Source organism: Rhinolophus hipposideros, assembly GCF_964194185.1.
Source record: "Rhinolophus hipposideros genome assembly, chromosome: 6".
In the NCBI taxonomy this organism is placed as follows: Eukaryota; Metazoa; Chordata; class Mammalia; order Chiroptera; family Rhinolophidae; genus Rhinolophus; species Rhinolophus hipposideros.
In genome coordinates this window covers 101,323,248-101,348,435 of record NC_138052.1, presented here as the reverse complement: position 1 = coordinate 101,348,435, position 25,188 = coordinate 101,323,248, and the positions used below count along the sequence as shown (strand labels likewise).

The 25,188-nt window shown below is 57.3% G+C and overlaps 2 protein-coding genes across 7 annotated transcripts; both read right to left on the bottom strand.

Annotated features, from left to right (window-relative positions):
* Nucleotides 1–9,146: 9,146 nt before the first annotated feature.
* NEU4 (neuraminidase 4) lies at nt 9,147–15,086 on the bottom strand. 5 transcript variants are annotated; one of them, XM_081051361.1, is made up of 6 exons: nt 14,820–14,943; nt 13,441–13,574; nt 13,030–13,197; nt 12,054–12,257; nt 11,438–11,693; nt 9,293–10,540 (listed from the first exon to the last, which is right to left on the bottom strand). In XM_081051361.1, exons 4-6 carry the CDS (start codon nt 12,252–12,254, stop codon nt 9,540–9,542), a joined length of 1,458 nt encoding a protein of 485 aa, XP_080907487.1. In that variant the 5' UTR covers nt 12,255–12,257; nt 13,030–13,197; nt 13,441–13,574; nt 14,820–14,943; the 3' UTR covers nt 9,293–9,539. The 5 variants fall into 5 exon arrangements, with proteins under 5 accessions (XP_080907484.1, XP_080907486.1, XP_080907487.1 ...); XM_081051358.1 differs by lacking the exons at nt 13,030–13,197; nt 14,820–14,943 and adding an exon at nt 14,995–15,086 and having other exon boundaries at nt 9,147–10,540; XM_081051360.1 differs by having other exon boundaries at nt 9,147–10,540; nt 12,054–13,197.
* Nucleotides 15,087–16,033: 947 nt separating this feature from the next.
* GAL3ST2 (galactose-3-O-sulfotransferase 2) lies at nt 16,034–25,188 on the bottom strand. 2 transcript variants are annotated; one of them, XM_081051356.1, is made up of 4 exons: nt 24,912–25,188; nt 19,354–19,437; nt 17,841–18,105; nt 16,034–17,101 (listed from the first exon to the last, which is right to left on the bottom strand). In XM_081051356.1, exons 1-4 carry the CDS (start codon nt 24,938–24,940, stop codon nt 16,283–16,285), a joined length of 1,197 nt encoding a protein of 398 aa, XP_080907482.1. In that variant the 5' UTR covers nt 24,941–25,188; the 3' UTR covers nt 16,034–16,282. The 2 variants fall into 2 exon arrangements, with proteins under 2 accessions (XP_080907482.1, XP_080907483.1); XM_081051357.1 differs by having other exon boundaries at nt 25,030–25,188.

Sequence of the window (25,188 nt, the reverse complement as noted above, 5' to 3'; positions counted from 1 at the left end):
GGCCATTATAGCGTTCAATCATGCCAGCACAGCCCTCAGAGGCTACAGCAGCAGCCCACCAAAAAGCCAGTAATGCCGGCTATTGCCAACAGGGCAGCATGCCATCCGGCGGCTCGAGAGGACCACCAATTCACGGAGGGGTCATGTCTCTCCCAGGCAGACTGCGCTTCCCCTCTCTGGTGCTGCTCCTCATGGGCTTCCTGAGAACGCGTTTCACATGCACAAACTGCTCTACCATCCCACGGAGAGCTTTGGCCGGCGCCATACCCTGCTTGCTGCGCCATGTGTCATGCGGGGTGGCCTGCGGGGCCTCAGCTCCTGCTCCCCACGTAAGAACACAGGACATGGTGAGGCCAAAAAGGAACACCCACGGAGCCATAGACAGGGGAGTCATACCACTATAGTCTGACTCCCCTGGATCCTCCCCTGGAGGCTGGATCCACACGACCTGCAATCTGTTGTCTGCTTCTCTGCCTGCCAACCAACCAACCAACCACCAAACACAGCCATGGCAGTTATATCAGTGGCTAATGGCTCACTGGTTACAGCTGATGGTCAACCAGTCACTGCTGATGGCCATCTACTACCCAAGCCAGCACCTTTCCTGTGAGGCGGAGAGCCTGGAAACTGCTCTCTGGGGCTCTGTCCCCACACCCTCCCAGTAAGCCTGGTGCAGGCCCCGCCCACTCCCCAGCACCCTAAGCTCACAACTGTGCCCAGGACACTAGGGCCCTGTCCTGGGAGGCTTCAGGGGGCTTTCCGGGTCCATGACCCTCAGTGCTCGCAGGGGAGCCCGGTGCCACACATCCAGGATGAGACGAGGATACCACACAAGGTCATACATGGGAGGGAACAGCGACCCAGCCGCTGGAGGTCTGGGGATGGTATGTTTTTGCAATCCTGGAAAACCCAGTAGGTTTTGTTCGAGAACTACAACAGCAACAAGAAACTAGGCAAGTAGCAGACATAAAGTTAACGTATCGAAATAAAGGGCTGTCACCCGTTCAAACACTAACCAATTAGCAGAAAAAGGGGTAGAGCATGCTCCTTTGCAACAGAACAGAACAGATGAAATGGCTGAGGTGTGATTTAATAAGAAATGTGCAAACCCGAAGGAGAGGAGCAGTGCGGGTCTGACTGACGCAAACACACGCCTGGGTGAGGATGACTCAACACCATCAAGACGTCAGTTTTTCCTGAGTTAATTTATAAATCTAACAAGACCCCAACAAAAACACACATATCTGCAATTGTAAAATTCACATGGAGTAACAAGCCATTAATAGCCAAGAAAACCCTGAAGAGAAAGTGAAAGAAAGACCAGCTGGATCAGATCTCAACTCATCGCGATTAAAACAGCAGGATTAGCTCATGAAGAGATAAGAATGGGTCCAACCGTGGGGGGGAGACACTTTTTTTTTTTTAATCAAAAGCATTTGGAGCTTTTATTTTTCATTGGGGGAGACACTTTTTAACCTGTGGTGCAGGGACCACACAGCTGCATGGAAAACCATCCAGGTAGACTCACCTTATGCTGCGCACTTGCAGAAATCCCAAATGCAAGTATAAAGGGATGTAAGTATAAAGAGGAAACCCTACAAGACATAGAAGGAAATATGGGTGACACCTTCCTTACACTGGCTCAGAATTACGGTGCCAGGAGAGAGAGGAGACCTCAGCGGTGTACGTTGGGAAATCTTGTTAGCATGGCAAAAGCATCACCAGCAAATGGGGGAAGGTGTGTGCAATATCACACAGGTTGAGGCTCCAATTACGTAAAGACCGAGAAATATGGAGGAAGCAAGTCAGAGGTGCAATGGAAAAGTGAGCTGACATTTCACACACGCACACACGCACAGACGCGCACACATGTACATTGTATGTATATGTATTACATACACATTCCTTAAACAGAGAAAAGATGTTCCAGTTTACTCATAGTAGAGAAATGCAGATTGCAATGGCACCCGTTGCCTGGCAAACTCTGAAAGCCTGACAGCAGGTCAAGGGCTGCCGTGAAGCAGTCTGCTCACGCATAGCAGGTGGAAATGCCAAACTGGAAGAAAACTGGTGACATCTGGCAGTCAGCGAAGCATTTGCCCTTTGACCCATGAACCCCGCCTGGAATACCTCCCGGGGGGTGACCAGCACAAATATGAACCGCACTGGGGTTCACTGTGCTGGGTCTGTGGTCACAGGAGGGGCAGAGGCAAGGCCGCAGTGGGGGCAGACCCAGCCTGGCTTGGACACTGGGGGACCTCCGCTCCTTGGACCAGTGACCACACCCATCTTTGTGGGGTGTGGGCAGGAGGGACCAGACGACACAGATCACTGCCACTAAAGGCAAAGAACCAAGTGAGGTCCTGTCACAAGACAAGGGAGCAATTTGATCTAGCATACTGAGGACATTTAAAGCAGTATTTCATATAGATACAAAAAAAAAGAAAAAGAAAAAAGCACGCGCAGCGGAGAGGGAGGAAGCGGTGGCCTCTCCAGTGGCGGGCGTCCTGGCTGGTGGCAGCGCCTCAGATAAGAAGTGAGAGCCGACAGTCAGCACTTTGCATGCATCTTCCCGTAAGGCTCCCGCCGCCTGCCAGCACTCACTTTTTCCGTTCCCCTGCTGCCCCAGCGCATGTGTCACAGCAGCGGCTGGGCTATCTCACCCACCCCCACCCACGCCACCACGTCTGAGCGTCTCCTGGAGAGGGCAGTGGCTTCAAGGGGCGGGTGTGGCTGGGTCTCAGGGTGCCTTGGGCACAGACCCATGGCTGTTTTTCGTTCTTGTTGTTGTGCTTTTTGACTCAATCTGAATTCCAAAAATAAATTATCACATGGAATATTAGTCAACTGTTAAAATAATTACTTTTTAAAAGTTAGTACCTCAATGCACAAAACATCAATGTATTATAGCCAGCAGCTGGCAGCACCCCCGTGGCCTGCAGGGAGGAAGGGACCAACACACTTGGTGCCTAAAGTGCAATATTATTCAGACTGAAACAGGACTTTCTGACACCTGCTGCCACATGCATGGACCTGAGGGCGCGTGAGCTGTGAAATAAGCCAGACACAGGGACAAATGCTGCGTGATCCCTCTTGTAAGAGGTTGCTGGGGGAGTCAGATTCAGAGACGGAAGTCAATGGTGGTGTCAGGGCCAGGGAGAGGAGAGGATTGAGTGTTTCATGGGGACAGAATGCCACTTTGGGAGATGGAAATGTTGTGGGCTAGGAGGTCAGCCCCTGGGCTGCAGACACTGGGCACCTGGTCAGGCACCAGCTTGCCCTCCAAAGGCTGTCCCCTGGACCAGGTGCAGGAGTGGCGGGATGGCCCTTGTATGGCCTGAAGTTCTGGCTGCCTTCGCCCACCACTGACGTACAGAAAGGAACACAAGGCCCTGTATCCGTCAGGGATCTCTGGGAAAATAAAACCGATAGTGTGTGTGTATAGAGATTTGTTTTAAGGAATTATCTTAGGTGATCCTGGCCAGTCAGCAGGCTGGTGACACAGGGGCTGCAGCTGGAGCCCAAGGCTGCCTATAAGCAGAAGTCCCTCTTCCTTGGGGACCTCAGTCTTTTCTCCCAAATCTCAACTGATTGGATGAGACCTACCACATCACGGAGGGTTATACACTTTACTCCGAGTCTGCGGATTTAAATATTACTCTCTCCTTAAAAAGAAAAAAAAAAGAACCTTCACAGAAACATGGGGACTGACCCAACCCCAGGGTACTGTGGCCGGGTTGACACATTTAATCAACCACCACAGCACCCACAGGCCAAGGGAAGCGTGGGTGGACAGGAGTGCGATCCAGAGCTGACAGAACACCAAGCCACAGGCTTGTGGGGGGCGGCTGGGCCTCCCCCAGGCCAGAGCAGTGCCTGTGACTCCACCCAGGGCACGGAGGACAGGCTGGGCGGTCGCTACCAGGACCAGGGGCTGAAATTTCTAGCTCAATTTCACTGTAATTTTCGATCCTTTGAGGTTCGTGGAGACTTGGCTTTAAGGTCTGACGGAAGCGAGTCTTTGTATCTGAGTATATTTCGAAAGGCTGTGTCTCTTTTCACTCTTCTGTGCAGTGTCCACATGTCATCTTAAGTCAAGCTTTTTAGGCCAAAGCTACTCTGTCCCACTTTTGTCGGCTTGCTCTCTCAGTCACTGACGGACTCGTGTCTAAAACTTGCTGCTATAATTGTGGGTCTATTTTCCCCAATAGATCTGTCCACTTTTGTTTCATATTTTGAGGTGTACTATCAGGTACACAGAAATCTAAAAGTATTATAATTTTCTGTTGAATCCAATGTTTATAATTTTGAAATGTGTCCTGTCGTGCGGGGCAGCCTGCGGGGTCTCAGCTCCCGCTCCCCTCATAAGAACGCAGGACACGGTGATGCCAAAAAGGAACACCCACGGAGCCATAAGTAGGGGAGTCATACCACTACATTCTCGCCGGCGGCATCCGCCTCTCTGCAATCCGCTCTTGCTAGCCCCCATTTTCTGCTAGCGTAGCCACGGCGGTTATATTAGTGGACAATGGCTCACTGGTTACAGCTGACGGCCAACTAGCCACAGCTGATGGCTATCCAATCACAGTTGATGGCCGTTTACTACCTGAGCCAGCACCTTTCTATGTGAGCCTGGAAACTGCACTCCTGGCTCTGTCCCCACAGTCCCCTCATCACTAGTCGTGCTTTGGCCCTGATAAAAGCATACCTCAGGTGAGCACTTGCATGTTTTCATGCTTTCTCTTCCTCTCTTAACTTTCGACTTTTCTGTATCTTTATGCCTTGTACCTGTATGCTGTCAGTGCGATGCAGCTGGGTTTGACACAGGGTTTGTTGTTGTTTGCTTTGTGCATGATCCATTTTTGTCTCTTCATTGGAATATAGTCAGTTTACAGTAATGGGGTTCTGATGTGTTTGTTTCAATCGTCTGTTTTAATATTTGCTTTCTATTTATCTTACCAACACTGTGTATTTTCTCTGATTCTTTGCCCTTTTTGAATTGATCACTTCCTATTTTTCCATTTGTCACCTCAATTACTTTGGTGACTATACAATTTTGCTATTCTTTTAGCGTTTGCACTGGAGATCATAGCAGGAATGACCCACCAACGCCAGTGGGTGCGCTCAGTGTCCATGGACAGTACCAGGAGCTCAGATTACTCCCGCCCACTTGCTGAACTCTCAACGTGAGTGCTGTCCTTAATCTGTAGTGAAGTCTATACTTTGCTGGAAACCTACAATCCACTGTCGCTTCCCATGGCCAGGACTCACCCAGACTTACCAGCTGTTTGAGCTTGCCACCACTCTCCGTCAGACTTTCCGGCAGCAGTCACCTTCGTTACACTTAAATATTGAGCTTTCACATTTCCTTAGTGTGTCTGCTGGTGACAAATTAAGTCATTTTGTTTATTTGAGAACATCATTAGATTCCCTTCATTCTTAAAGAATACTTTTGCTAGGCGTAAATTTTGTTGGCTATTTTCTCTCAGCACTTTGAAGAGACCATTTGCTCCACTGTTTTCCAGTTTCCGTGCTTTCTGGTGAGAAGTACACTCACAATCAAAACATTTCTCCTTTCAGGGACTTTATAGACTCCTCCCTCTCTTTTGTTTCGTCAGTTCTACTATGATGTGCTAATGTGTGGGGGTTTTTTAAATTCTGCTTGGAGTTCGTGGGTGGCCAGGGGCATCACTGTGCCCAAACGCTCCACACCCAGGTGTAACCGCCACCCTCAGGTCTACACAGACAGGGTGTGGCGCCAACATGCCAACATGCCATCTCTCTGTGTGAGAACCACTGTGCTGTAGCCCATAGGCCTCCAGTCCAGACAAGGGGACCAAGGGGGCAGGCTCCGAGCAGGTAGACGGTCACAGACTCAGGACTCCATATTGCATGTCTTCACAGATGTCAGCTGAAGGTCTCCTTAGCGTGGGCCTCCTGGAAGGGGCCCCCAGCAGTGCTTCTCACAACCATCCCACAGGACTGCTGCTGTGGGCAGCCGACCCTATTTTCTCTCTCCCAGACCTTTTTTTTTTTAAGTAGGAGCCGATCAAAAGCCCTGGTGTTTTTTTTTTTTGTTTGCTTTTAATTTTTTTTTAAATTGGGGAACAGTGTGTTTCTCCAGGGCTCATCAGCTCCAATTCATTCTCCTTCAATCTAGTTGTGGCGGGTACAGCTCAGCTCCAAGTCCAGACACCGTTTTCAATCTTTAGTTGCAGGGAGTGCAACCCACCATCCCATGCGGGAATTGAAGTGGCAACCTTGTTGTTGAGAGCTCACACTCTAACCAGCTGAGCCACCCGGCCGCCCCACCAGAAACCCAGTGGTAGCTCGTTGTCTTCAATCTAGTTGTGGAGGGCGCAGCTCACTGGCCCATGTGGGAATCGAACTGGAAACCCTATTGTTCAGAGCTTGTGCTCTGACCAACTGAGCCATCTGGCTACCCCAAACCATTCTTGACAAATGGCTATTTGGAGACTGGTGAAGACAACTCCACTTTATTTATGACTCTGTTCTTGGTGCTTTCCTGAGAGGCCGACAACCCAGAGCCCAGTTATTTTTTCTTTTCGCTTCTGTTAAGATGTTACCTGGCAGGGAGTGGACCCACTCCATCCCCCAGTTCCCATTAGGTGGGACATAACAGAACTGTGTTTTCTGCCAGGAGGGGAATTCGCAGTCATGATGGGGAAGGCTAGGATCCCACTGTTTGGCCATGAAGCTGATGCTCACCCTCTCTGAGGCTACACCCTGCCCTGGGAAGAGCGCCCGTGAAAGCTCACCTTCATCTGGGAAATGAATGACAGGCCACTGTGCACCCATCAAACTGGAAAAGACTTAAAGGGTAGATAATGTGTAATGCCAAGAAGTGTGCGAAGAGAAGCCTCTCACATGAGACTGACAGGCTGTGAACTATTTCTTCTGCTGAGAAAATAGTCTGTTATCCATTAAAGTAAAAACGACAAGGATCTTTGCTCAGCAACCCTTTTTGACAATCCATCTGCAGAATCAAAGTCTCAGCTTATGGGACAGATGTTCAAGGTGTGCACTGTGGCTTTGTTTGCAGGGTGATAATAATAAAATCACTGGAAACATGTGGGTATCCCTCAGTAAGGAACACTGACCAGGTCACAGTCACCAGTACTACAGAACCCATTGGGCAGTCACCAAGAAAGGGACTTGGGACACGAGTCTGGATTATGTTGGGGTTGCTGGTCAGGCTCCACAGTAAAGAGACCCTGGGGCAGGGTGCGCAGGTGGGAGGCCTTGGGACTTGGGGGTTGAGGGAACCAGCCACGAGCCATCAGCAGATCACACGGGACAGCCTCATCTGAGGAGAATGTGCTCCAGTCGTGCACATGGTGGGCTCGCCATGGAACTCTACTTTGGCAGTGGACCGTGAAAGTGTATGATGTTGTCACCCCAGGGCCGGAGGGATGGGGGGATTGGTTTCACCAGTTAGATTAAACACTTATGGCCACTGAGATTTTTTTAATCCCAGGAAGTGGAACACACTTAAGAGAATGGATGTGGAAACCACCAAATGGATTACGAGCTGCCTTCTATCCTGAAACTGTGACGCCATCGCAAATCTCAATTTCCACATCTGGAAAGCAGAACTAATATCCACCTTAAGGGGTTTTGATTTTATTAAGTGGAACGTGTAAAGCATGCACCACATGGGAGCCTTCCACACGTTATCATGTTACCCTTTCCCTGAGGGGGGCGGGGGTGGGGCGGGCCAAACGTTCAGCAGCTGTGTGGAGGTCGTGCGGATGGCTGGAGGACAGACAAGTGAAAGGTGTACCAGTTGCCACAGTGTCCCAAACCAGCACTTAAACAGTAGGCGTTCATCCTCCCCCAGTGCTGGAGCCGGGACTCTGACCTTAAGTGGTCACAGGGCTGCACTCCCTGTAGCCTACAGGAGGGTCCTTCCTGCCTCCTCGGTTTTGGGAGGGGGGACAGGTGTCCTTGGCTTGTGGCAAAATCAGTCCTGTCTCTGCCTCCGTCTCCGAGTGCCTTTACCCTGAGTGTCCTTCCTGCCTCTTCTAAGGACCCACCTTCATCCAGGAGAACCTCGTCTTACTCCTTACTTAATCACATCTGCAAAGACCTTGTTTCCAAACAAGTCACAATTTGAGGTTCCGAGTGGACATGGTTCGGGGGGACGTTACCCATGCTGTCCATGCCTGAGTCTGTACCTCCAGAAAACCCGCCCACACCCCTATGCTACCCCTGGCCCATCTTTGTTGGCTTCTCTGGTTTAGATTTTAAAACAGAAAAGCAGACCCCTACTATTGCCCAGGAATCCCAGGCAGACCAGCTGTCCTCATGTGGGGGAGCGGAGAATGAAGGTGAGCGCTGAGGGGTTCGCCCTGCTCCTGTGGAGACCGCTGCCTGAGTTCCCTGGGCAGCCATGGGCCCTTGGTGGCTCCGGGGCTTCCTGGACACTCTCACCCTTTGGGGAGGCAGCACGCTATCCTAGAACCCAGCATAAGGAGATGACCGGAAACCCGGGTCACCCAGAGACTCTCCAAAGGTCCTCAGTGAACAAGATTCAGAACTGGGTATGACCAGCGCCAGGTCACCCAGCAGGGCACTTGTGAAGAAATAATGCTCCGAGCCACAAAAGGGAGCTGGCAGGAGTGTGACAGACGAGAGAGTGCTTGTGCTAAAACACCGTTATCTTTTCCAAAGAAGAAAGAGTCAGGGAGAAGCACCAAAAGAACCATCGCCTTGTGGCCATGACAGGGATCCATGTGGGGTCATTTCTAGTTTTTCTTTATAGTTTTTTACATATCTCAAATTCCCTGCAATGAGCATGTTTTATTTTTATAACCAGAAACGAAGACTTTGAAAAGGAGAAGAAATAAAAAGGTGCTTCTGTGAGCGCACAGGTCCTGGGAGGTGACCTGGCTCGGGGGCCCAATGTCTGCTCCTCCAGCTGGAAACGCAGCCTGTTTGCAGACCCCAGACACACCTGGTGGCTGCCACAATAAGATAGATCCACCTTTCCTGTCCCCATCCTGCCCCCACCTCTGAGGGCCCCAGCTTTGGAGAGTGTGGCCAAGATGGGGCATGGGTGGTCAGAGACGTGGGCTAGGACCCTGGGGTCCCTCCCCAGGGCTTCCATGAAGAAAGACTCAAGAGAAACATTCCTTTATTTCCCATTCAAAAGGCAGAAAGCCAAGTGAAATTTAACACCCAACCGCCTGGACCCCAGGACCATGAAGCGTGAGTGTCGTCCAGGGTCACCCTTGCCCACCGCCCACCTCCTGCACCCACTGAGCCCACCTCCCTTGGCTTCCAGCTGCATGCCCCCTTCTCAAAGACCAGCCCTGCTTGTTGGGAAGTATTAGAACTCAAGTTCTGGGTAATTCCACAGCGCCCTTCCCAAAGACCCACCCTCACGATTCTCCAAAGGACAGAGGTGCCTTGAAGCATGTGCCCCAGAGCTCTGCCCAGGCCTGGGGTCACGACACTCCCATCATCCCTGCCCCTCCTCCCAGCTGCCCAGGGGACAGGCCTGGACAAAGGGCCCTTCAGCATGGCCAGCAGAGCTCCCGAGGCTTGCCCCCGAGGCTGAGTGGCTTGGGGCCTGGCAGGACATTCTCCAGGACCTCGCGAAGGGAGAAAAGACAAAAGGAGATCTCCTCGTAGGAGACCCTGGCCCCGCTCTCGTACAGACAGGCGAAGGTCAGGGCGCTCTCAGGGGTGGGCCCAATGGACGCCAGATCAGAGTAGCCGCTGGGGCCCTCATTGATCACCCAGGGCCCCGTCCAGCTGTGGGGGTCCAGGGGGGATCTGCTCAGATAAATGCCCATATGGAGCCGAGCTCTGCGCCCCACAGGGTGGGAATACAGCAACCACGTGGGGCCCTGAGACAAGGTAGCAGGGGGCCCAGGGAGCTTCAGAGTCCAGGTGCCCCTGTCCCCACCGAGCCCAGGCTTTGGGCTAGGCTCCCCAGGGCCAGGTTCCCCTGGGCTGTCCCCACACCCCTCTGTCCCGCCCAGCCCCCCACCCCATTGGGTGTCTCCAGCACCCTTCTCTAGGGGTGTCTGGACTCCAGGACACAGGCTTGGAAGGGAGGGGGCCTTTTTGGACCCCACTGAGCATCCCTCATCCCCAGCCCTGCAAGAGGGCGGGGCCGAGAAGCCCAGGATGCTGCCCTGGCAGCCACGGGCGGTCTCGGCCAGGGTGGGCACCAGTTCCCCAGGCAGGAAGGAGGTGCCCTCGTCTGAGCTGAGCGCCTGCACACGGCTGCCCAGGGGGCTCCGGGCATTGCAGTAGAGGACACTGCCAGCCTGCCCTCCATCCACCGCAGCCAGCTGGCACTCGCCCGAGCGCAGATTGGGTACGAGGCTTCCATGCTGCCAGGTCTGGCCATGGTCATCGCTGTAGAAAACGAAGGCATGGGGGCTGGTCCTGCAGATCTTGCCAAAACACTCACGTCGGTCCACGCGGTAGGTGTAGGCTGGTACCAGCAGGCGGCCCGAGCGCAGCTGGATGCCATGGCCAGGGCCCACAGCAAACGTGGCCCAGTCTGCAGATGGGAGGGGCTGCTGGTTACCCCAGAGGGGACAGCCTCAGCTGCGAGGGACTGGGAAGATGGGGGGAGGGGCGGGGGGGCACAGTGCCTCAGACTAGGGTCTGGCTTGTGAGGAAGCCACCCGCTGACCATGCCCCCACTCCTCCCAGCCACCCTGTGTCCTCCCAGCTGCACCAGCCTCTCCAGGCCATTAGCAGGAGTGGGGCGTGCAGGCAGGCCATTTGGCTAGGTTCTCAGCGTGTCAGCAGGTGGCCAGTCTCTGAACACAGGTGTGAGCACTGTGCAGACAGAGGGGCAGCCCCGGGTCGGTGAGCCAAGCTTCAGGACTGGGTCTCAGGCAGCTTCCCCGGGGCTGAGCCCGGGCGGGGGTGGGGGCTACACCAGGTGCTTTTCCATTAGCTCTGTGTGTCCCGTCCACGTCTCAGAGCCTGCTAGGACCTGCAGTTTACCTCCCACCTGCCAGGACTGGGGTGGCCCCTGAGAGCAGTGGGTGCTCAGGCCCTTGGGGAGGGGCCAGCAGAAGTGCAGGGAAATCGCCGAGGTCAGGGACCTTCGACCTGCCCGCAACCCCGGCTGGGCCCCACGGGGCGGTGCGAAGGAGCAGGAGGAGGAGGAAGTGGTTAAGGACTCGAGGCCTGGGGTTTGGGGGCTCAGATTAAGACACAGCTCAGGAAGAGGAAAGCCGCTCCTGCCGCCAGGCCAGGCCGGGTGTGACCAACAGCCGTTTGCGAGACTGAGGGGTTCGGGGTCGCAACCACCCACAACCGTCGTCGTGTGGCGTCCCGTAGGCTGGCGGCGGGGCGGAGCGGGGCGGGCAGCGCAGGGACCGGGAGCCGGACGTCGCCCACCCGACCGCCTGCAGAGCGCCCCGGCGCCCCGGCGCCCACCTACCCCGCTCGGCGCCGCCCACCGCCTCGGCCGTGAGGTCCCGCGCGGCGCCCCAGCTGCGCCCCGAGTCCCGGCTGGTCACGCAGCAGAGGCGCGCGGCGTTGCGGCCCGTGGCGATCTGGGCGGCCTCGGGCGTGCGGCCGCGCACCGCCACGAAGAAGAGGAACACGGCGCCGGTGCGCGCGTCGTGCACGGGGCAGGGGTTCATGGAGCGGTGCCCCTCCAGGGCCGCGGCGCCCAGCACACGCGCGGCGCCCCACTGCGGGAGGCGGGGTCTCAGCTTCCTGCGCTCACAGCCGGGCGCCCGTGCCCGACCCCGACCCCGACCCCGACCCCCGACCCCGACCCCCGACCCCGACCCCGACCCCCGACCCCGACCCCCGACGCCGACCCCCGACCCCGACCCCCGACCCCCGACCCCCGACCCCGACCCCCGACCCCCGACCCCGACCCGACCCCCGACCCCCGACCCTGATTCCCGACCCCCGACCCCGACCCCGACCCCGACCCCCGACCCCGACCCCCGACCCCGACCCCGACCCCCGACGCCGACCCCCGACCCCCGACCCCGACCCCCGACCCTGATTCCCGACCCCCGACCCCGACCCCGACCCCTCACCAGCACGGAGCCCCCCGCCAGCGTGCCGCGCCTCTGCACCAGGCGGTGGGCCAGTGTGTCGTCAGGGCTGAGTCGCTGCTCCGCGAAGGCCAGCAGGGTGGGCCCGGGGGGCACGGGCAGCAGCGCAGGCACGCGGTAGGTCAGGCCGCTTCGCTCGCTCTGGAAGAGCACGGTCCGCGCGGGGCCGCGGGGGGCCGCCATGCTCTGCGGGCCCAGGACCAGCGGGTCAGCAGGCAGGGGCCATGCACGCGCCCGCTCTTGGTCTGGATGGAGGAGGGGGCTCTGCAGGCGTAGACGCCCCCACGCACGCCCAGCCGCCTCCTGTGCCCACCTCCCACCGTCCTGTCCCTGGATCCCTACCCACCCCTCCTCCACGGCCAATGTTCCCCCAAATGTCTGGAATCAGCCCTTCCCGTCAACACCGCTCACCGAGGTGAAGCAGGGCAGCCTGGCCAGAACCCCCGACCTACGCATCCCTGTGCCTGGGACATGTCACCATGAACCTGCCCAGCACACAGCTGCCAGAGTGCACAGTCAAGACCCAAGGGGTTCACTGTCCCCAGTTAGGGGTCCCACGACCCTGGGAGCCATGACAAACACAGAGGCACAGAAACAGACACGCTAGACAGAAAAAAACAGAGAGGGACTTAAGGACTTAAATCCACACAGACACACACAGGCTTCCACGACGCACATGCCCTGGCTCCTGCCACCACCCGGTTCAGACCTGAGGGGTCACCAGGGTCAGGGAGTCGGGGGAGTGACCAGGAGAGGTGAGGGCCACTTGCAGAAACCCAAGTGTGTCCCAGCAGGTCTGCAGAGAAAGGGCCTGAACTCCAGGTCCAAGCAGGACATTCTGAGTAAGGCTGGGGTCGTGATGAGGTCCAGCAGACCCATTGCCATCCGTAGGGGGCCCCAAATAGCTCCCACAAGTGCCTCAAGAGAGCTAGGAACCACCGGAGGGGTAGGGGCACACCAGCTCCAGTCTGTGCACTGAGGAGCAGCTGTTCCTCACTGCGATGGGAGGAAGATGGGCACCGTCTCCCGCTGAGCCCCATTAGCGGGTGCACACACAGGAGACCACTGGCTGGGGGCTGGGGGTGGGGGTGGGGCGGAGGTTGGCTGGTTCCTGGTGCAGACAGACCTATAGGTGGAGGGGCAAAGGGAAGGTGACGGTCCACCTTCCAGGGGAGCCTGAGAGAAGGGAGCACCTGGTGATTCAGCGAGGATAAAGAAGGCCCCCTCCCCACCTGCCTCTGGGCCCATGCTCCACACAGCTCAGCTCCCTAACGCTCCACTGGGCTCCCGTGGGGGTGACGAGGGTGCCTGGGGAAGTCTTTCTGTGGGCAATGCCATTCCCAGGAGAATGGTCCTGAGGGAGACTCACAGGGCAGGGCCTCGGGTGGGGGTGCATCTGGGCACAAATGGGTCTGCACTCCAAACAGCCCTCTGCCAGGCAGCCTTTTCCTCTGGCTGGCTTCATGGAGGGTGGGCCAGGTGGGCTGGGGGCTGCAGATGTCACTGAGGGGGGAGGAGACACACAGCACATCCGAGGAGACCGTCGGATGGGAAGAATGTGATGAGAATGAACATACACACACCCCTAAACGAGAGGGGCCTTGCTCAGATGCACAGGACAGGGTGTCTCCATGCCTGAGGGCCCTGACACAGACAGACCTGAGCCACCTTTATCCAGGACGGCCCTGCTGCCCACTGAGCCTAGCAGACCCCTGCCTAACCTCAGGCCTGCCCACCCCACTCGGCTCTGGGGTTTCTGACAACAGCTGCCCATGTCCCTGAAGCCCTGGGCCCCATTCCCAGTCTGCATCCAAGGGGCAGTTGTGCCCAAACAGCACACAGATGTGAGTGCCACGTGTCCCTCCAGGCTGAATGGACACAGCAGGACATTCTCTCCACTTGGCTCTCTCCCCTGGTACTGAGACCACTGGGAGCAGAAGCAAGGGGCCCAGGTCTACCCCCTTCTGGGGACAGATGGAAGAGAGGGAGGCTCCCAAGACCAGCTGGACAGAACGGGACAGGTTTGCTGGGCACTCCTTGCCCGGGCCAGAGCCCCAAAGTCCTGGGGAAGCCCCCTCAATCTAAGAGGAGGAGTCGGCCCTGCCCAGTTTGGCCAATTCAGCAGGTTCCGGGGCTTTGGCTTGAGCCGATGGCTACGTCCCAGGGTTAACTGGAGCCAGCCCCTTTCAGTCTTCGTACCCATTTTCCCTCCCCAGTGGGGCCCTCTGGGAGAGGCACATCACAGAAGAGGAAACAGGCCTCCAAGAGGACTTGGCCCCTGACCCTGGACCCCGGGAAAGTTGTTGGGGGTCATTCTGCCTTCACAGGGGCTTGCCCAGGTCTGCCTACAGCCTGTCCTGTCAGGACTCTGTGCTGGAGCACGTAGGCTAGCCCCATGCCCTCCCTCCTGTGTCCCCACTTCTTTTGTTCTTTGGACAAGGAACTAAAATGCACACGTATGAAGAGCAGAGGCCCTCTGCATAGAAATCAGGAAGAGGCCCTCCCTGGCTCCGTCACCTCAGGCCGGGGCCCCATCTAACCTGACTGCCCTGTGTTCTGTCCCAGGCAAGGACTCAGTTACAGATCCTTCCACCTGGTGGAGCAGCGTCACTCACAGGCCCACCTGATTCTGCAGGCTGGGGCCGGCCTCGGCTTCCGGCTTTCTGCCTGACACCAGTCTGCACCCTTCCCATCCCTAACTTACTCCCCACACCCTCCCACCCCTTCACCCGCCCTTCAATGTCACACCTGCCCCGGGGCCAGGAAATTGTCCCACTGGGGATCCATGTGGAACCTCTGACTGCAGGGCCCTCCGAACACACACCCATGGCCCTCAGCCCAAAGAGGGGCGGCCAGAAGGGACAGAAAGAGCCCAATCATGGCCCCCGGCGGCCAGGGTGCAGCGAGCAGGGTGGGGACTCACCAGGCACCCGCAGGAAAGATGCAGAGCTGGCTGTGGGGCAGCCGCGGGAGTGCCTGCCTGCCTGCCTCTCAGCCCCAGTGAGCAAGCAGAGACAAGGGCCCACTGTACAGGCGGGAGGCGGGAGCTGGCCTTGTCCCAGAGCTGCGTCAGAACCCAGGACCCTCCTGCCAGCTCTGAGGCTCTGGTGCAGCAGGACACCCAGGGTCCTGCTGACTGACACTTCAGGACAGGGCCACACAGGGCTCCTCTATGCTGGCCAACCCACTCCACTGGAGGTGCTCAGGACCTGGGGGCAGGGTAGCCACAGCTGCCCCCAGGCCTCCTGCAGAGACCCCTCCCCTAAGAACAAAAGTGAGTGCTCAGAGCCTCCAGGAACCTCCGTGAACCCTCACACCCCAGCCAGCCTGCCTCTCCCCCAGCCCCCAGGACTCAGCACCTTCCACCCTCACCCATGTCTGTGCTCAGGAGCCTGGCTCAGACCAGGCAGCTCAGTACCCCAACCTTCCCCAGTCTCCTGCCAGCCAGGCCCCATTAACCCATCCCCTCCTGCTGTCTCCAAGGTGATTTCATGGCTGACCACTGCCCTGTGACCGCTGTCCTGTGGCCACAGCCCTGTGGCCAATGTCTGGGTGGCCACTGCCTGGGCCAGGGCATCAGGAAAGAGGCTCTCAGAGGGTCAGCCTCCTCAGGGAAGTCCTGGGACCCACCTGCCCTCCTTTTCCTGCCCCCTCCCTTCAATGCGACAGGACTTCAAAGGGAGAAACAGGCTCTGGGAACATTAAGACATCGTATGATGTCCACGAGGAAATGACCCACCTGCTCTGTGTCCCTTCAGATCCTCTGGGCCTGAGAGAACTTACAAGGAGAAACTGGGGAGGGGGGTGGGAAGAGGCCACGAGGCCAGAGGGGGCCACTGCCATCTCATCTGCTTGGCAGCCAGCACTCCCTGGGCTCCTGCAGTCCTGACAGGCGGTGTGTCCACACGCCCCCCTGACCGGTGGTGTGTTGACATGTCGTTAACGGTCACTCTCACTTTGCTGCCTTGTGAGACTTTTCTATTTGGTGAACAGATTCACATCCTCACACGTCACGTGTGCGTACTAACCTAGACTTGGGACCCTCTCCAAGAGGGCGAGTCACGGGAACTCTTCCTAGGCACTGCCACCCACAAGACCCACGGCCTGGCAGGGCCTGGCTCTCCAGATGCCCCAGGAGCCCTGCTCACGCCTGAGGCCATGCCCAAGGCCTCCCAGGATGACAGCAGAGGGGCTGGCCACAATCAGCGGGGCTATGCCTCCAGGAAGGAGATGTCCTTGGGGGGCTTTTCCGGGAACTGCTGGGCGTACAGATGGGCCATGTACTGCAGCTCGGGCATGACCATCCTCTGGCACATCTGCAGCGTCTGGTTGTCCAGGCCCCGCCGGAGGTTGTAGCCCAGGATGTCGGCCTTGCCCGACTGGTAGGGCCGCAGGTGGCGGTCAGTGATGTGCTTCTTGTCCTTGGGCCCGCCGTCCTGCAGGCACAGGGCCATGAGCTCACGCCGCCGCGCCCGCAGCCGGGCCACCTCGGAGCGCAGGCGCCGAGGACTCAGCTCTGCGCGCACCTGGGCCCAGAAGGTGCGGTTGAAGTGCCGGTAGAGGCGCCAGTCCAAGGCGCACCAGCGCTTGGCGCGCTCCTGGCCCTCGGGCGTCAGGCTGGCGACACTGCGCGGGCTGCGCGCGTTGAGCCTGAAGGACACGACGTCGTCCAGCCGCCAGCGCAGCCGGCGCCGCAGCAGCACCATGGACTCGTCGAAGTGCTCGGCGATGAGCACCAGCTGGAAGCGCCGCCCCACCTCCGCCAGGCGCGCGCGCACGTACTTCTCCTCCGCGGGCGCGTTGTGGTCGTAGCCCAGGTCGAACCACATGTTGTTCCGGGCGTAGGCGTTTCGCAGGCCCAGACTCTCGTTGTAGTAGGTGAGCGGGGAGGCCAGGAAGGCGTCCAGGCTCTCGGCCTTCCTGAAGGCGGGGACGTAGTCTTTGTAATAGATGAAGGAAGACTCCAGCTGGAAGACGGGGTGTCTGAGGATGGAAAAGTAGAAAGTGTCGTTGGGCATGACTTTCTGCACCTGCGTGGAGACAAAACAAGGCCTGCTGACGCTCAGGGCTCCTTGGGGGCAGCCCACGGGCCAGGTGGCCTCTTCTCCCCCACCCCGCACCCCACAGCACACCTGGACCTGCCCACCTCCTCTCCCACCTCATCTCCCTGCATCATGGCCAGGCCACCTTGCTGCCCTGACAAACACCCTCCACGACTGTCCACAATGATCCACATTGATCTGAAACAGCCACACCCCTCCCCCCAAATCCCTTCTCCTTCCTCCTCTCTCTTCTAGAAGGGAGGTCAGGGAAGCCCCCCAAGAGGAGGTGACCTCTCAGCTGAGACCCAAATGACCCCAGGAGGAGAGGTGAAGAGCTTCCCCACCAAAGGGGACAGCAAGTGCAAAGGTCCTGGGGTGGGAAAAACTGGGCAGGTTTGGGAACCAAAAGGAAGCTGGAGAAGAAGAGGGGAGAAGAAGAGGGAGAGGGTGGCAGGCTGTGGGGCGCCTGCTTCCGATTCCAAAAGCAATGATTGGCACCTGGCAGTGGGGTGTGAAGGGGTGGGGGGCTGGCAGGATGTTCCAAGGGGCCTCTACCAGCCCCTCCGGCCAATCCCTGCACACAACCCCCAGCCTTAGTCTCTCCAGCTTCCAGGCCTCGATACCTCCCCCACGGTCACACCTCAAAGCCAAAGGTGGGCCCTGGGGTTGAGCCCCCCCCCTCACCACTCCCCCTGCCCCCACACGGAGGTCCCGCCCCCAGCCGCACCTCAGGCAGGTTAAACCTCAGGTGGTTGCACATGACATTGAAGCGCTGCTGGGCGCCATGCTGCTTCACGCCCTCCACGTAGCGCGCCAGGAAGAGCCAGGGGTAACCCAGGTGGAGGCGTGAGCCAGCGGGCAGCGCCACCGACAGGTTGCGCGTCTCGGCGAATCGGAAGAGAATGTTCAGCACCGTGCTGCTGGCGGTCTTGTGCGTCTTGAGAAACATGACGTTGGTGATGGGTGGCCACTCAGCCTGGTCCCCAAACAAGCTGGGAGGACAGCACAGCCAGCCACTTTTAGCGAGGGAGCCCTCCCCTGCCCCACCAACCCGCACCCTGAGACACCCCCACCCAGTAACCCCCCAACTTGCTCCCCCAACTGCATGACCCCCAACCCAGCAATCCTCTCAACCTGGAGACCCTGAAACTCTCTTCTATCACCATGATTCCCCCAATCCAAGATCCCACCACCTGCACTCCCCATACCGGTGACACCCCAACCCTATAACCCCCAGCCCCACCTCTGTGCTCCCCCTAACCAAGAGAACCCCAAACCTGCAGCCCCTGAGGACCCACTGACACAGACACAGTTCTTTCTAAGTGGCTGCACCACATATCAGACTGGGCCCCCAGGCCCTGGCTCCCCCTTCAGCCTCCCAACTTCCTGTGTGGCTCCCAAGGCCCCTGGCATGTAACCTGGGCCACACATCTGGCATTTCTTGGCTGACCCTTCAAATCAGGACTGGCCGACCTGACTGCAGGGCCCAGGTGGACACTGGTACCCACTTCTGTGATCTCATGATAGCACCCACCCAGCTGTAGACTCCAGATTGGAGCAGCAGGTGCCCACCCTGCTCTATGACCTCCTCTATGCAGGTCCCCAAAGCAAGGCCAGTAAGGATGACCCAGGATGGTAGGAAACAGGGTCCAGGGGCCTATGCTGGCCCTGGGGACAATGGTGAGGAGGGGGTGGCAAAGAGACCCAGGGGTCTTTTACACTCCCAATCTCCTGTGGAGATCCAACCAGAAGGGTGGGGTGGGGGCAGGGGAAGGTGGCCTGGGGCCTCAAGACCCTCCCAGCAGCCAGGCTAAGGTGCTGGGCCTGTGTGGCCATCCTGTGGCCCATATGCTTCACAGAGGACATACCACCGGCAGGCAGGGGAACAGGGGTGCTGACCTCCCCTAACCCACTATGGGCCCCACCCCTGCCTCCTAGCACCTGGTCACCCTCTGCCCACAGCAGCTTTACCCGAGACACCCCCAGCCTGGGCCAAGTCCCCACCTCTCAGAGATCTCCTCACTGCACACAGGAAGTCCCCAGGAAGCTAACAGATCCCTCAAAGGAAGGGTCCAGCCCTCCTCTTAAGGAGGGGAGACTGAGGACCAGCAGGGAGGTGTGACCCATCCTAGTCACTGGCCAGTCCTGGGTGCCACCCCGAGCTGGGCAGGCTGGGGGCCCTGGTACTGGTTTGGAGGGGAGCAGTGCCCAGACCAAGGGGACCCCAGTGCAACACTCACGGTGAAAACATGGTGACATCCACATGCAGGAGGCCAGCCAGCAGAAACAGGATCAGGGCTAAGAGGATGACAGCCCAAAAGCACCTGCAGACAGGAGAACACGTCGGCCCCCAGTCGGGCATGGGATGGCCTGACGCCACCCATCCCACCCCACCTTACCCCCACCATCATCCATGTGACAGCTTCTATCGAACACCTACTCTGTGCCAGCCTGTGGGGGCACCAATCAGACTACCGACCCTCTCAGCCCCTGACCCAGAAACCAGGAGAAGCTGAGAGGCAGACTCAACCCTGGGAGTTGGAGCAGAGGCAAGAGCAGGTTGGTTTACCTGGGAGCTCACACCCCAGGGGCACATCAGGGGAGAGGACTGAGAGATAGCATGTCCTGGCCATCTGGAGAGGAGGGTCCCCACAAAGGGGGACTCTTGGAGGGCTTGCTTGTGTGCCAGGAAGTCAGCAGGTGGAGTGCAGCAAAGGTCCTAGGCTGGACACCCAAGGGAAACACTGTGCCTATATCAGGGAAGCGACAGTGCTGGGACCGCGTGCCCCCTGGAGTAGGGCTGTCCCTCAGTGTCTGTCACTGGTGTTCTGACGGGCATCAACTCTCAAGACCGCAGAGTTAAAATGCACAGAGCGTCCTTTGCCCCGTGAGGATGTGTCCAGGGACTCATCCTGTACTCCTGTAGTCACCACGTGTTTCCTTTTGTTGGCACCCGACGTGCTCTACCCCATGGAGTCCCAGTGGGTCGCTGTTGCCCAATGGGCACAGGGAGGTCACATGCTGCAGAAGAGCCCTTAGGCAACACTGCCCCCGCCAGGGACCAAACAGAAGGAAACACACATCGGTGTCCTCCCATAGAGAGCAGGTGGGGAAACCCCCTGGAGGGCTGGGAGAGCCAAGACACATGCAGCAAATTACGTCTGGTGGAAAGAACCAGGTCAGGACAGCAGTGCCATCGTGGGAAGGGGGACTCGGATGGATGCCAGAAGCCCTGAGGATTTGCCCAAGGAAGGAAACAAGGGTGCTGGTAGGAAGGAGACACAGGGCTGTGTCTCACTTGTCTTGATATGCTAGTTTTTGTGCATTTGTAAATGAAATATTTATCCAAGTTCCAGTTCTTCCTGCTTATCACTAGGGCAGAAAAACACTTTTTTAATGTACATTAAATGATATCTGATAATTAAGTTAGCAAACTTGTTGCAACGTTGTTGCTAACCTTTTTTGATATCAGAGGGATTATTCATTATGAATTTGTACCAACTGGACAGTTAACCAAGTTTGCTGTTTGGAAGTGCTGAAAAGGTTGCATAAAAAAGATGAAAATGACCTGAACTTTTCACCAACAATTCCTAGCTCTTGTATCATGACAAGGCACCAGCTCACACGACACTGTCTGTGAGGGAGTTTTCAGCCAGTAAACAAATAACTACATTGGAACACCCTCCCTACTCACCTGATCTGGCCCCCAGTGACTTCTTTCTTTACCCAAAGATAAAGGAAATATTGAAAGGAAGACATTTTGATGACATTCAGGACATCAAGGGTAATATGACGACAGCTCTGATGGCCATTCCAGAAAAAGAGTTCCAAAATTGCTTTGCAGGGTGGAGTAGGCGCTGGCATCAGTGCACAGCTTCCCAAGGGGAGGACTTCGAAGGTGACCTTATTGATATTCAGCAATGAGATGTGGAGCACTTTTTCCAGGATGTGTTTGCAAACTTAACTGTCGGACCTTCGTATCCAGTCCCTTTACCACTCTGCCTGTCACCTGTTCACTCTAGAATCTGGTCTTGGCAGCGTCCCTGCTGTCTGGTATACAGGATGATCCAGGCCAGGAACCAGCCACATTTTCAGGAAGCCCTGGTCCTGCTGGCAGGATCGTAACATAATCCGGGTTTGGGGTGCTCACTCGACTCCACACAGAAGGCAGGCGCCCTCGTGAGTGTGCACTGCCATGTCCAGTTCCGACACAGACTGCAGCTTTTTCCACAAACCTCCTCCTCCTCCTTCTGTCTCCTTTCTTCCACCGAGCATGGTCTCAAAGACACAGGATGGCAGGACCAGAGCACCCATAATTACTCCCTGCTGGATCCACACGGCACATACTCCAACTCAAGCTACGTCGTCAACTGGCGCATGCCTCTCCCCATCCCTCAGCTTCTACTACACCTGCATTTCCAGGCCCTGCAGACTGATGTGAGAAGAGTTTTCCCCACCATAATCCACCCTCTTTCAACAACTAATTCTCTCCTTAATGCCCCCTCGAGTCCTTGTGACAAGAACTCGCGACCCACCTCAGAGAGGCTCCCAGCAGCCAGAGTGGGACTGGCTGGGCCTTAATAAGCATTGGAACAGCAATGTGCTCATCAAATAGGCTTACACACAGGGTGGGCCTGCTTGCTGAGGACGCCCGTGTCCACTGGAATCAGCCACCAGCCTGTAGGCTGCGGCAAAGGACCAAGTGGAGCAGATGGGGACAGCAGCAAGGGTGCAGGAGAGGACCCAGTCACCCACATCTCAGTGAGAAGGGACAGGTTTTCCAAACCTCAAAGGGGTGCACTTCTACAAAGCCACACTGTGGTCATGGGGTTCCTGCACTGCAGTCACTTCCGCTGAGCTCACAAGACGCCTCCAAGGAAGCAGTTTGTCATCCCTGACCGCACATGGGGCCAGGGCAGTTTCTGGCCCCATGTAATGAGAGTCTAACCCCTGCTAGATGAGCCTGCGGCGACTGCTAACCAGTCTGGTGTCTACTCACCATCCTACCCAGTCATCACTTTGTTCCACAATAAATCTCCCTTCCACAAATACTGCGGGTTTGCTGGCCCCCTTACAGAGGCATTTAATAAGATTTTGCATGCTAACCACCTGTTTCAACCTACAATAATCCCTCTTACACTCAGGCAATGTGATGTTTCAGTTCTTTGCAGCTGCCCAGTTAGAACCGTGATGTCCTCTGCAGACACCACTTTTTCAGAATGAATTCTCCCTCAGCTGATCCAGGGCCCAACCCAGGACTCATGTGTAGGATCCAAAGTCATCAAATAAAGCCTTCCTCCCCAAACAGCGGTCGCTACTCATCCAGCCACCTGCCTTCCCTTCACCTAATCCTTACTGAGCCCCAAGTACACTGTAGGGCATGAAGACAAACCAAGGATATGAGTGCAGAGGCAGCATTTATTAGCAGGGGCCAAGGACGAGACTGAACAGTTGCTCTGGGTTCCCTCCCCACAGACAAGCACTTGGCCAGAAAGGCTGCACCCTCAGGAAGCCAGGCACCCCAGGCCCTTCCCCGGCTCACTGGCCTGAGGAAAACACCCCCATCTCTACCCTGACACTGATGGGGTCTTCAGTGCTGGGAGCTGTTCCTGGCCTTGGGGAGACCTGTTCCTGGCCTAGTCCTGATCCCACTGTGGGGGGCACTGGGGCCTGGGATAGAATACAGTATAAACATAAAATAGATTCAGAGTAGAAAAGAACATAGAACAGATGGAAATAAATTCAGAACAGAGACTGAGAGCTGTGGGCATGCCGGCCCCTCCTCGGCTCCACAGGTGCCAGCATCCTGGAGCTTCAACTGCCTCAGTCACCCAGGAAGTGCCAGTGTCCCCGCCAGCAGGAGAGTGAAAGTTCTGCTGCCTAATCAGCAAGTGGGATCCTCTCATGGTCAGAACGTAGCCACACACACAGCACCTCACAGGCACACAGTCATCACGTGTCACACAGTCCCCACAGGTCACACCGTCCCCTCAGGTCACACCGTCCCCACAGGTCACACCGTCCCCACAGGTCACACAGTCCCCTCAGGTCACACAGTCCCCACAGGTCACACAGTCCCCTCAGGTCACACCGTCCCCTCAGGTCACACCGTCCCCTCAGGTCACACCGTCCCCTCAGGTCACACAGTCCCCACAGGTCACAAAGTCCCCACAGGTCACACCGTCCCCTCAGGTCACACCGTCCCCTCAGGTCACACCGTCCCCTCAGGTCACACAGTCCCTCACAGGTGCAGCTCCTCAGGGCTCAGCACTCCACAGGTTGTTTGCTTCCCCACAGAGCTGAGCCTCAAACCACCAGAAACTCAGGTTTCCAGAGGTCCTGTCCCCAGGCAGGACATTGGCAGGTACATCCAACAGCTGCCACACAGTCAGCAACTCCACAGCCTTGGCCTGGGGTCGCCAGCATTCACGGAGCCTGGGGAGACGCCCCCAGCTCAGGGACGTCCAGAGCCGTGAGACTGCTGAGGAGGGTTTGTGCCTGAATCCACCTCAGGCCAGGAGGCTCACCAAGACGCCACACCTCACCTCGGGAGTCTCCACTCAGGGCCACTGGGTCCCCCGCCCGGCCACCCTGCCCACAGTTGCCCGTCTTCATGGCTCCCTGACATGCCTATCCACTGAGCCTGCTCACAGTTGTCCCTCTGTCCCCAGGCCGTGGCTCATTCTGCCTGTCAACAAGCAAGCTGTGATAAGCCAGAAGCGCCTGCAAATGTTTCCAGTTTAAGGAAAATAAACAAGAGCCTCTGGGCGGTCAGTGCCATTAGGGTCGTGGCTGAAGAGACTCAGGAGCCTATTCCTTCAAGGACTTGGAGCTGAACCTGTAACCTGAGAAGCTGAGAGCAGCCAACATCCTGGTCTTGTGTCATAACAGCCATCCTGCTGTCCCACTGGGCAACCCATGCCCTGGGACTTCCACTTTGTCCCTTGCTTTCTATGTGCACAGAGGGCGGGGGAAGCCAGTGAAACCCAGGCTTGGCCCCCCACTCGCTGGCTTCATGCCCCTCCTCTCAGCATGGTGACAACATCCATGTCCACGAGGAGGGGTCACCCAGGACCCTCCCCCATCTCGGCCAGACCTGCGTGGTACCGTCCTTTCCCGTCTTCAAAGAGGTTGGTCATGCCCACCCTGGGTCCCACGGGGAGGGGTGTGGGTGTCAAAAGGGGGGCACCCAGAGACACTAGAATCTCCCAGAAGCATTTGGGGTGAGGCAGAGAAGTGAAATGTGAAGCATCTGCAGACCACACCCACCTCCCTCCCAACTTGAAGCCTGAGCATTGAAAGGGAAAACAGTCATTTGTTACCAGAGCTGGCAGGCAGGGGTGCCCAGATTCCGTGAAAGACGGCTCACTCTGTCACTCAGGCCCCCCAGCGAGCATCCTGAAATGCACACTCAGGTAACTGGCCCTGATGAATGTCAGGAGCTCAGGGTGGGGACTCACCTGGCTCCAGGAAGCTCTCTGTAGGCTGGCTGCAAACACAGGGGACTGGCCACAGGGACGTGGCTGCAGGACTGAGGCCAGGAGAGCTCAGGTCCCCAGCAGCCAGCCACCAAGGGCTTTAGCTCAAACACCAAATTGTCCTCTCCTTGCCCCTGAGCCCCGTGTCCCCCAGAAGCTCAGGACCAGAGGTGGGGGCGTGGGTGAGTTCAGAGAACTGTTAGTGGGAAATCGCCCCAAACCCACGATGACTTCCTCTCAAAGATAAACACAGAACAGCTCCTTTCTGCAGATTCTCAGAATGTCTGAGGATTAGCGAAGCACTTTGTCGCCTGCCTTACCTCTGTGTGCCACCCAGAGAGGACAGCATGGTGGTCCACACTCACTGCTGCTGGCAGCCCCAGGCTCACGCTGCATGTGGCTCCCTGCAGGGACTGATCTTGACTCCCCAGTGCTCACCTGCCAGCTCAGGTGTGAGGCCACGCCCTCCAGCCTCACCCCAATTGGAGGGATTAATGCTGAGTGCCTGCCGTGGGCCTTCCCTGGGGCTCCATGGAGCTGGACAGGGAGCCAGCTTCTTCCTGTCTCCACTCCCGGCCTCTGCTCCTGGCCCATCTC